The following is a 12,946-nucleotide window of genomic DNA, read 5'->3' on the forward strand; positions in this document are numbered from 1 at the left end:
GAGAGTTCCAGAAAAACATCTATTTCTGCTTTATTGACTATGCCAAAGCCTTTGACTGTGTGGATCACAATAAACTGTGGAAAATTCTGAAAGAGATGGGAATACCAGACCATCTGATCTGTCTCTTGAGAAACCTGAAGCAACAGTTAGAACTGGACATGGAACAAAAGACTGGTTCCAAATAGGAAAAGGAGTACGTCAAGGCTGTATATTGTCACCCTGCTTATTTAACTTATATGCAGAGTATATGATGAGAAACACTGGGCTGGAGGAAGCACAAGCTGGCATCAAGATTGCCGGGAGAAACATCAATAAGCTCAGATATGCAGATACCACCACCTTTATGGAAGAAAGTGAAGAGGAACTAAAAAGCCTCTTGATTAAAGTGAAGGAGGAGAGTGGAAAAGTTGGCTTAAAGCTCAACATTCAGAAAACTAAGATCATGGCATCTGGTCCCATTATTTCATGGCAAATAGATGGGGAAACAGTGGAAACAGTGTCAGACTTTATTTTGGGGGGGCTCCAAAATCACTACAGATGGTGATTGCAGCCAGGAAATTAAAAGACGCTTACTCCTTGGAAGGAAAGTTATGACCAACCTAGATAGCATATTCAAAAGCAGAGACATTACTTTGCCAACAAAGGTCCGTCTAGTCAAGGCTATGGTTTTTCCTGTGGTCATGTACGGATGTGAGAGTTGGACTGTGAAGAAGGCTGAGTGCCAAAGAATTGATGCTTTTGAACTGTGGTGTTGGAGAAGACTCTTGAGAGTCCCTTGGACTGCAAGAAGATCCAACCAGTCCATCCTAAAGAAGATCAGTCCTGGGTGTTCACTGGAAGGACTGATGTTGAAGCTAAAACTCCAATACTTTGGCCACCTCATGCGAAGAATTGACTCATTGGAAAAGACCCTAATGCTGGCAAGGATTGGGGGCAGGAGGAGAAGAGGACAACAGAGGATAAGATGGCTGGATGGCATCACCGACTCAATGGACATGGGTCTGGGTAGACTCCGGGAGCTGGTGATGGACAGGGAGGCCTGGCGTACTGCGATTCATGGGGTTGCAAAGAGTCGGACATGACTGTGTGACTGAACTGAACTTACAGAAAATGGTGTTGACTCCCAGACTTTCATCTCTAGTCTTCATCTTGTCACTGAATGATAGACTCATACATCCAACTACTAAACATCTCTACGTAGAGGCTTACTAAGTACACCTAGGGTCACAGAGTCGGACACGACTGAGCGACTGAACTGAACTGAACATGTCCAAGACCAATCTTATCCAAATCTGCTCCACCAACACTCTTCCTCATCTCAGTAAACTAAAGTTTAACCTTCCAGATGCGAAGACCAAAAATCTTGGCATTATACGGCCTCTTCTCCCCTCTATCCATAACCAATCTACGAAAATATCCATCAATACCTTCCAAATATATCCAGAAGCCAACCACTTCTCATGGATGTTAAAGTCACTTTCAGTTCAGTTCAGTCGCTCAGTTGTGTCTGACTCTTTGAGACCCCATGAATTCCAACACGCCAGGCCTCCCTGTCTATCACCAACTCCCTGAGTTCACTCAGACTCACGTCCATTGAGTCGGTGATGCCATCCAGCCATCTCATCCTCTGTCGTCCCCTTCTCCTCCTGCCCCCAATCCCTCCCAGCATCAGAGTCTTTTCCAATGAGTCAACTCTTCGCATGAGGTGGCCAAAGTACTGGAGTTTCAGCTTTAGTATCACTGCTTCCAAAGAACACCCAGGACTGATCTCCTTTAGAATGGACTGGTTGGATCTCCTTGTAGTCCAAGGGACTTTAATCGTGTCCAACTCTTTGTGACCCTATGGACTATAGCCTGTCAGGCTCTTCTGTCCATAGGATTCTCCAGGCAAGAATAATGAAGTAGGTTGCCATGCCCTCCCCTAGGGGATCTTCCTGACCCAGAGATTGAACCTGTGCCCTTGAGGTCTCCTGCATTGGCAAGTGGGTTCTTTACCGCAAGGGCCACCTGTAGTTCTCACCTGGATTGTGAAAAAGTTTCTATTTACCTTGCTTCCACTTTTACCCACTATGGTATATTCTCAAATAGGAACTGTAGTAATCCTTTCAAGTTAAATCATTTCACTCTCCTCAAACCCCTCAGTGGCTCTTCATCTCGTGCAAATAAAAGTCAGAGTCCTTACAATAGCCAACAGTCCTTCCTGACCTGTCCTCCCCTTCTCTATCATCGTGCTTCAATCCTATGCTAGTCTTTCAGTTACTGTTCCCCATACACAGCTATACACACAGCTACCAACTCTCCCCACTCTCCTGTCTCCTTCTCTTTCTCTCCCTCATGTACACACAGACACATGTGTGCCTCCTCACAATTTCTAAGAGAAAAAACAACATCCAAATACTTCAGGGAGGCCTTTTCACCTACTCCTTCCCTTTACCTGGATAACTCTTCTGCCAGGTATCTATGTGGCACTCTCTCTCATCTCCTTTATGCCTCTGCTCAAATGTCATCTTCTCAGACTTTCCCTGACGACCATATTTAAAATCTTAACACTCTCTTCTAAGAATTCCTTTTTCTCCTTTCCTGCTCTATCTATCTACACAACACAATGCCATTTAATACATTATGTATTATACTTATTTATTTATTGCCTATCTTCCTCTACGGAGAAGGCAATGGCACCCCACTCCAGTACTCTTGCCTGGAAAATCCCATGGACGGAGAAGCCTGGTAGGCTGCAGTCCATGGGGTCGCTGAGGGTCGGACACGACTGAGCGACTTCACTTTCACTTTTCACTTTCATGCATTGGACAAGGAAATGGCAACCCACTCCAGTGTTCTTGCCTGGAGAATCCCAGGGACGGGGGAGCCTGGTGGGCTGCCGTCTCTGGGGTCGCACAGAGTCGGACACGACTGAAGTGACTTAGCAGCATCTTCCTCTACTGGAACACCTAGACAGGTATGGGCTCAATGAAAATTTGCTGAATGAATGAAATAAATGAATAAGAAAAGATGTAAGAAAGCACACAAAAAAAATAACTGCTGAATTGCTTTACTTACTGCAGAAACTAGACATTCATATGAAATTTTAAAAAACATGACAGAAAATGAAAACTAAATTCTAAACTCAAGAACAAATTTCAATTAAAAAGAAATTTTTTTAAAAATCAAGCTCCCTGGCTTCAGATTATACTACAAAGCTACAGTAATCAAAACAGCATGGTACAGGCATAAAAAGAGACACACATATCAATGGAACAAAAGAGACAGAATTCAATACTAAGATTTATCGTTACTGTTATTTTAGGTAAATGCATCTATTCATGTATATGGAAAATGGATATTTAATAACTGAATGATAAAATGAGCCTAAAAAATCATCTCTGCAAGGATATTTCAATTACATATAAAGTTAAACTCTCTTAAAATTGTACAGCAACAAATACGGTTAGGGTCATCATATTTTAGGAACAGAAGGTGCTTATGACTGTCTGGTAAAATCCCCTCATCTTATACATGAGGATCATCTTAAGTGAATAAATTGCCAAGGTAATGAAGTTAGGAAAAAATGACAATAGCAGTACAAAGTTTTCTGATCCCCACTCTAGTATTCTTTTAATGCATTTTGGATTTATTACATAATCACTGCAAATATAAAGCACACTATTAAAGGGGCTTAAATTACATTGATGAAAACCTCAAATCTCCTTTTCACACACAAAAAATGTTTTTATAGCTGCATTCTTTAATACTTAATTTAATTTTTAGTAATTAAATTTTCTTCTAAAAATTAAATTCAAAGAAATTCATCATAAAAGAAACAAAAGATGGATTATGCTTTCTTTAGCATTTAATAAACTTTCTATATCATGACAATGAAAGATAGAAATTATATAAACAGATTGCTATGCCCAAAATCCTTACACAGCTCCTCCCAAACAAAACAAAACCACATAAGGCAGAAGCCAACCCAATACTGTAAAGCAATTAGCCTCCAATTAAAAAAAAAAAGAAAAAACAAAACCACAAAGTCCTTAAACTTCCCAAGCTAAGTAAACCATAATACTGCCAAAATGGTTTAAAGCAGGCCATCTTAAAAAAAAAAAAAAGTAACTATGAAATGACATAATAACTGTAACAACTGTCAAGTGAAAAATGTTTCTCGATAAGTATTATGAAAAAGCACTCATATGACATTTTCTCCCCCCCAATATATCAGTCACAATACCAGTCTGAATTTAAGCTTATGCGTTTATTTGAGGAAACTACTCAATCAATTAAACTTGAAATATTATCATAATGTTCTTAAAAGTACAGTAGTAGGGTGAAATAGCACATAAAGGAACAGGTATAAGTGTTTATATTAAAATACTCTCACTCAATATACAGAATACTGATGCTACCAGTGTCAGAATAAGATGCTATCATCATCCTCCAGTAAGTACATAATCATAGCTCTATTTTAAAAATTTACATGTAAACAGAGGAGAAAGCAATATACATATAAAGCCACAGAAACAGAAATGTTAGATCCATCTGAAAAAGACACTTGGATTTGATACCTTGGGATTACTATTACTGGAACAAAAAGAACCAAAGTATTAAAATAAATGGATAAGGAGCAGACTTTTAATTTAGACTGTATAAACAGAATGAACTTTTCAAATCCTCAAAAGAGCTTTTGTTTATGCTTTATAAATTGTAAACTCTTACACAAATTTGTAATGACTCATCTGTTCACTGTCATAATATTATAGATGACAATTTTTATAGAAGTTGATATTAATTCTTCAAAACAGGAATCAAAGTAAATGTTACTTACTTCATAGTTTCACATTTCCACTCTCCAGATAAAATAAGAATTTCTGAAGACTCAAAAAAGTCACAGTATAGGCAAGTATTTTCATGTAAATTCCCATGAAGTTCTTAAAGCTGAACTTATAACCTTCTCTTACACTCCTCTATTACTAAGAATAAGGAATAGTCTCTAAAAGCCTTGTGATAATTTTATTGAGAAGATCAGTAAAATTTTCAACTTAAAATTTACTTGTTTTACTAATACATTTCCATGGAGTTCAGGGAACACAACTTACAGGGTACATTAAAATGTAACCTTTGAACCTCACAGTGTAAAACATCACTTCCTGGGCAGAGATAGTACTCCAAGAACAATCAATCACTGTTAAGAAGAATATACACTCAACATTGTTAATTAGTGTAGATGCACTCTTCTCTATGCCCTCATCTGTCATGAAGATTGTTTAAAAATCTGAGTTATTAGTCTTTATTTGGGAAAGGATCTGTTTAATATCTTTAAGAGTAGAAATCATTCATCCATTCACTCTATACTGGAGCGTGATAATTCCTACTACCAATACAAGTTACTGATAGCCACCACCCCTCCACTAACTAAGAAGCTATAAATCAGGAAGGGGGCAGCTCCTATGCAACCCTGTTAATTTCTGTTTACAATCTATCCAACCGAGAATGTTAGCTAGTCAGGGGAGAAACTAGGTGATGGATCAGATAGTAGGAAAACATAACAGCTTAAAGATAGAAAATAACAAAATGACAAATTAAACTGTCATTTGGTTATAACATGGATTGAATATAAAATTAATCTTAAAAAAATTAATATTCCTGATGTTCATTTCAATTTGAACTTTCCCTGAAACACTAAAACTAAAATTGTATTTGAGTGCAGATTATGATTTTTAAATTAAACACACAAATTTTTAATCTGTAAATTAAAAGTTGAAAGTGTACAGTTCTACCAATATGTAAAAGTTTAAAATATGAAGAAAAATCTGAATTTTTTTTAACATTTATTTACTCTAAAATCATGACAGAAAATCTATGCCATTTTATCTCAAACATGATCCAGCATAATATAACCCCGATGTGTTTCCTAAGAAACTCTGACATTATTAACCAGAGTGGAATTCACTAGGGCAGTTGGGTCTGAAGGCCATCTAACAGATTCCCTGTATCTACATATGTATTTTTCCTCATTAAGAAACCATTTTCCCTGAATAACATATCCCGGGCCATAAACACTTCTAATTTCAACAGAGTCTTCATGAAAAGGCTTTTATTCATTCATTCAGTATTCATTCATTCAGGCACTGTTGTAAGTGATGAGATCCTCAGCTTTCACAGAGTTTAGGCAGACAAGAAACAAACAAGAAATGATACCAGATGACAATGAGACTAGGCAGATAACTGAAACAGAACATCCTGACAGACTTTAGATTTCTTTAGATTTCATTGGTCGAGGAAGGCAACTCTGAAGTGATGACATTTAAGATGAGTTACAAATGACAAAATGGAGCCAGCCAAGCGGAGGCCAGAAGGAAAAGTCTATCAAGCAGAAGAAACCCTAAAGTACAAATTAACTTGGAAGGTTATAGGAACAGAAAAAAAGACAAATGTGCCTTACACACACAGTGGACAAGGGAGCATTTAGTAGAAAATGAGTCTGAGAGGTAAGTAGGAGCCAGATTACCTTGTGCTTGAGAAACTGGATAAGGAGTTTGGATTTCAGTCTAAGTGTGATGAGAAGGCACTAGAGGATTCTAAGCAGAAAAGTCATATAACATGATTTGCCGTTTGGGAGCTGAATTGTAGGAGAACAAAGCGAGGAGCAGGAAGAACAGTTAGGAAGCTAGTGCCATAGTTCACATGAAAGATGGTCAGGTCCACTTGTAACAAGCCTGTAGTAAGTGGAGATAAACTAAAAATCCCTAGGCTCTGCAGTACAGGCTCTGGTCAACTGAGAATGCCCCGATGTTGGGACAGCAAGACCTTCAAGGCCAGGAAACCAGGGTCTAGGCCTGGTGCATTTGGCTCCCCAAATTGTAGAAGCTATCCTAGATGGTAATATAATTGCTTCCAGGTGCTTATGTGGCTATAGTCATTGTAGCCTATGAGGCATCTCACTGCACTTGCAGCTGCAAACATCATCAAACTTCAACCGAACATAAAACACACAGAATAAGTAGATGGCTTACCCTCTTTCCCATTCTGAAAGTTACTACTTCCAAACGAAGTTTTTTAATCTCATTAGGGAAAAGTAAGGCCTTCCATGGAAATTTGAACATAACTACTTATTAATCCCAACAACCAAACAAAGCAAAAGGTCAAATTTCTAGAAAACTTGAGGATGGTATAGAAAAAGAGTAAAATTAAGACCCAGGTTAGCAGGTCCCAAACACTGCTTAAGCATTCTCTTGGGTTCTACTTTTGTGGAAAATAATAATGGCTACCTGAATACACATAGGTGGCACTCGAGAATGTCTGCTGAATGAACTGCCCTACCCAATACACAGTATGAGAACTATCACGGTAAAAAACAAGAAAAAATGGTGACAAAAGAATTCTTTAAGAACCATTTCCTTCAGGCTACTTTTGTAAAATTTCTATTTCAGCTTGTGGCTCAGATGGTAAAGCGTCTGCCTGCAATACAGAAGAACCAGATTCGATCCCCAGGTTGGGAAGATCTCCTGGAGAAGGAAATGGCAACCCACTCCAGTATTCCTGCCTGGAGAATCCCAGGGACAGAGGACCCTGGTAGGCTACAGTCCATGGGATCGCAGAGTCAGACACGACTGAGCAACTTCACTTCACTTCACTTCAATCTGTAATTATGGTCTTTCAAGATGAAGTTATAGTCCATGCTTTTAAAAGGCTACATGATTAATAATAATAATTAATAGTTATCAACACTTATGTATATAGGAAAAGTATTTTTATGTAATAGCCCATTTAATCATTAAATCGACTTTATCACACAGAAACTATGATCCTTATTTCCAGATGAAGAAATTAAAGACATAAAGTAACTTGTATGATATTACACTGCTAGTAGGGGAAAAAACTGGGCTTGTAAGGAAAGTCTGTCTCAATTTAAAACCGTCTGATCTTAACCATGACTCAATACTTCATTTTCTGTCTTAAACAGTACAAAGAAAGAACATTAACTAGTATTTCATAGCCTTTTAGAATTGAATATAAAATAAAAAATTTTATTTTATGTACAGTTGACCATTGATCAACACTGGTTTGAACTGTGCAGATCCACTAACACACAGATTTTTTTCTCGGTAGTAAATACTACAGTACCTCATGATCTGAGATTGGTTCAATCCATGGATGCAGAACCACAGATACAGAGGAACCATTTTTACAGAGGGCTGGCTAAAAGTGAAACGTGAATTTTTGACTGCAGGAAGGAACTATGTCTATAAACCCTGTGATGTTGTTCAAGGGTCAAATGTATTATATACTTTTTAGTATGTACTGAAATAATTAACTTACTAATTAACACTCTATTTCATTAAAGCAAGTCCCTTCCTCTGCTGGCTATATCATCAACCTACTCTAGTTACTCTCTATATTTAACCATAATAAAACACAATTTTTACAAAAATAAACCTGTAATTCACCTATAGCTAAGACTATCCTCAATCCTCAGCCCAAATTTCTGAGAATTTACCATATTTTAATAAAAAGCAAATGACTTTATAACTTAGTAATATAAGTTCTTACTATGGAGCAAATTCACACACACACTCTGTGCACGGAAATTTTCTCTGTATCTCATCTTTTTGCTCAACTTTGGCTAAAAGTTGGCTCTGCTGTCAGTATTTTCCTAGTCTACACATGCTTCTTTTCAACATATGTTTTCCATTCAAACTGCACAGAATAGGACACAATGATGCATTTTTAAAAGCACAGTTAGGCAGACAATGACTCTAGATAATAATCATCATAATTCAGCTTCAAATGTCTTCCTAAATTCATTGTCAACAGATCTACTTTAAAAGAAATGTTAAAGGAAGTTCTTCAAAGAGAAAGAATCTACTATCAGACTCTTGGATGTATACAGATGAATAAAAGTGTCGGCAACGTAATAAGTAAAGGTAAAATGAAATGTGTGTGTGCTATGTGTGCTAGGCTGTGTCAGTTGTGTCTGACTCTGTGCTACCAGGCTCCTCTGTCCATGGGATTCTCCAAGCAAGGATACTGTGGCGGGTTGCACTGCCCTTCTCCAGGGGATCTCCCTACCCAAGGATGGAACCTGTATCTCTTTTCATCTTTTGCATTGCCAGGCGGGTTCCTTACCACTAGCACTGCCTGAGACGCCAAAATAAAGTGCACCTTTTTCTTATCTGTAATTGTTTTGAAAGCTAAATGACTATTTAAAGCAAAAGTTGTTTACAGAATATTTAAAAATATGTCTGACAATAATAACACAAAGAATTGAGGGGGTGTTAAAAAATACTACACATGAAAAGTGATACTATTATTTGAAGGTAGAGTAATTAAGGATATATACTGAAAATTCTGGGCTTCCCTGATAGCTCAGTTGGTAAAGAATTTGCCTGCAGTGCAGGAGACCCCAGTTTGATTCCTGGGTCAGGAAGATCCGCTGGAGAAGGGATAGGCCACCCACTCCAAAATTCTAAAGAAACAACTAAAAACATAATACATGAATATATAATATGTATAATAAGTTAATAAGTGAGATAAAATGGAATAATAATCAATTAAGCAAGGAAGAAAAAGAGGAGAAAAAAGAAGCAACAGACTGAACAAATATGACACTCATGATGAATGAAAAAGGTGGGACAGAACAATTCTGAGCATCTTTTCATCTGGAACATTCTCTGAATCTGAGAGCTGCTTCCTTGACTTGGAAGACTTTCCAATGTCATGAGGCCCTTGATATAGAAACTCTTAATAAAATCTCTTTAACTAGCTTGCTGCTGCTATTGCTACTAAGTCACTTCAGTCGTGTCCGACTCTGTGCAACACCATAGACGGCAGCCCACAAGGCTCTGCCGTCCCTGGGATTCTCCAGGCAAGAACACTGGAATGGGCTGCCATTTCCTTCTCCAATGCATTAAAGTGAACAGTGAAAGTGAAGTCGCTCAGTCGTTTGAGCAAAAAAAAAGAAAAAAAAAAATCTTTGCTTTTTAATATAATTATACCTCCCCAAAAAGAAAATACTACTATAATGTAATGCCTTATCTCTTAGAAGGGCTTCCTTTATAGCTCAGTTGGTAAAGAATCTGCCTGCAGTGCAGGAGACCCGGGTTCGATTCCTGAGTTGGGAAGATCCCCTGGAGAAGGAAATGGCAATCCACTCCAGCATTCTTGCCTGGAAAATCCCACGGACAGAGGAGCCTGACAGGCTACAGTCCATGGGGTCGCAAGAGTCGGACACGACTTAGCAACTGAACCACTCTCTCTTAGAAACAAATTGTAAGATCATTCACTACATGAACATATTGATCATATGAAACTGGGCCAGTGACAGATAATAGTAAACAATATCTAGATACTTGTTCATCTCTAATCACTTAATTTTACATAGATATAATATTCTGTGTGATCACATACTCTATTACATGATCTCATTCTGAAACAGAGTATTAGTAATATAAATACAAGAAAAGGATTACTCCAAAAGTAAAAAAATTCTTTCAATTTTCATGCTATTAAATCTCAAACATAACACTGTAACAATTTTTGGCATAAGTTCATATAACTTATGTAAATGTTTGTTTTTAAAACTCAGAATGGCATCACCAGCACAGTCCAATAGCCCATCTAGTCTGACATCCTGACAGTGACCAATGATGGAGGCCTCACAGGATAGCATAAACACATAACATAATGTATATAATTGTGCACCACCACACCATTACTCCAGATGTAGTTAGATTATATCCTGAAAGAAATGAAAACAAATCCCAACTCCCATCACTTCCGTACTCTGTAATTTCCCAAAAGGTGATGGGAAACCTCCAATAAAGCACAAATTTAACTATAATATATGCCAATGCTTTGGTGACATGACAAATGACTAACAAATGATCTTCTAAAATGAAAAACTATACTCAGAAATAGAACCTAAGCTCATCAAAACTTATGATTTGTAAAATGAGTTTTCAATGAGTTGAAAAGCATCGGATTCACTTAGTTACATCTATAAAACAGATAAGCAAAATTTAATTAAAGCTTAATAGAAATTGTTTTCATCCATTTTGTGATACGTTATACTGTTTTCTAGAAAGTAGTAAAAAAATTTATATTTTTAACTCTTCAGAGAAATTATATTCACACCTGTTTTGTAATGGTTTTAAAGCAAGGCTTGGATTTATTAAATGTTCATCTAAGTGTGTAAAACCACATAATGAAGAAACCATGGTTTGGTCCTTCAGGAAGTACTATTTCCTAAACAATTATAAACCCCCCCAAAAATTCACTATATTTTTAAAGACTTCTGGAAGAGATAATTCTCTTGGTAGTAAACTTGGGTATTGATTTAACAACGCTTATAGTTAGGAAACAGTTTCTGACCTGAATCCTCCATGGTATAATTTAAATTCATTTCTCTTTCTCTGACCTCAAATAAGTTGTAGAAGATTGGGTCATATCATATCTATTTGAAAACTCTTATTAAGGTCCCTTTTTCCGGGTAAATGCATTGCAGGACTACAAACCAAGTAACAATCCTGTATTGAAATCAATCTTATAATTTTTACATGCTGTATATCATAGCCCAAGAGACAGATTTGAAAAATTATCCATCATTTCTACAAAGCACCACTCCTTCCCCACAATAATATACTTTCTCAAGAAAAAAAAATTATAATGTAAAAGCAAACCTCAAAAATTTAGAAAAAGAAAGTCAATGAGCGATGAGGGCAAGGAATAATACACACAGAATTCCATGCAGACACTGCTTCCTTCCCCGGAACAGGGTACCATTTAATGAAATGTATCTCTCAAAATCTCTGGGGCAGAGCTAAGGCTGCAGTGCAATATCATAAAAATGTGCAGCTGTGCTGCCATTCTTAATAGTCCACGCTGCATCCTTAGACCACAGGAAGCCAAAACACACACACTGTCAGAACACAACTTACCTTAACAAGGAACCAGCCAAAGCAGCAGAGCAGTTACGACAGGTCAAGCATCAAAATTGTTACTGAAAAGACTGTACACATCTTTATGAATTTTCTCAACTTGCTCACTCCAGAAAAGCTGTTTTTCAAAAAAAGCTACTTACGTTTCCAAACATCATTTCTTTTAAGGATAAAAACTATAAGATAGGCAAATAAATTTACTACATATAAATAAACATTTATAACTTACTTTTATTGCCCACCAAGGCAACCAGGGGCTGAGTTTCTGACTCCTCACTCACTTTCTTCACCACGGAATACCAATCTTCTAAATTCTCAAAGCTTTGATAATTTGTAACATCATATACCAAGAGGACTCCCTGTCACAAAAGAGTTACACAACATTTGTAATATACTGCTTTAAAAAATATTAATACTAAATACTCATAAGTAATAGATACGTTGAGTATAAAAAATAACAAGCAAGGCCTGTTTGTATCTGCCTTTAATTCTGTTATTAGCAGACAGATAATACTGAATGTTTTCATTCAAGATGTGAAGATACAAAGCAAGATAAAGAATGATTATATCAAATTGTGAGTGAGTTCCCAATAAGATATCTGGGATATGCTTGATAAGTTTCAATAAATGTAAGAAAAATCTTATTATAGAGGTGGAAAAAAGCTGCAAGGTCTACAATTCTGCCTGTCACTTTCATGAGGTCAAAAATTTAAACCTTTTAATAAATAACCATCTGCTGCTGCTCTTTTAAAATATTTTCAAAAATGGAGATACTGTGACATCCCTTGATAGTCAATTTCAGCGTTTAACACAATTTTCTTTAAATGAAATAAGTCGATTTCCTCTTTCGGTCCTCTGTGCATTAGGAGAACAACATGAGAGTATCCTCCTTATAATAACCCTTCATGTACTTGCAGATAGTTAAGTCACTCTTTCACTTGAAGATAGTTAAGTATCCTTTCCAGTATAAACAAACTCAATTCCTTAAACTTGCCTCAAAGGACCTATTTTCTATC

At 36.9% G+C, this 12,946-nt stretch overlaps 1 protein-coding gene across 2 annotated transcripts in view; it reads right to left on the reverse strand.

Annotated features, from left to right (window-relative positions):
- Positions 1–12,946, reverse strand: part of RAB28 (RAB28, member RAS oncogene family) — a 99,047-nt gene that overhangs the window by 62,343 nt on the left and 23,758 nt on the right. For both annotated transcript variants that reach the window (XM_010857272.1, XM_010857273.1), the window contains exon 4: positions 12,160–12,289. In XM_010857272.1, the coding sequence (XP_010855574.1) occupies positions 12,160–12,289 (130 nt within the window). The remainder of the gene's footprint in view (positions 1–12,159; positions 12,290–12,946) is intronic.

This window comes from Bison bison, unplaced genomic scaffold (genome assembly GCF_000754665.1).
Source record: "Bison bison bison isolate TAMUID 2011002044 unplaced genomic scaffold, Bison_UMD1.0 scf7180017864379, whole genome shotgun sequence".
Taxonomy (NCBI): domain Eukaryota; kingdom Metazoa; phylum Chordata; class Mammalia; order Artiodactyla; family Bovidae; genus Bison; species Bison bison.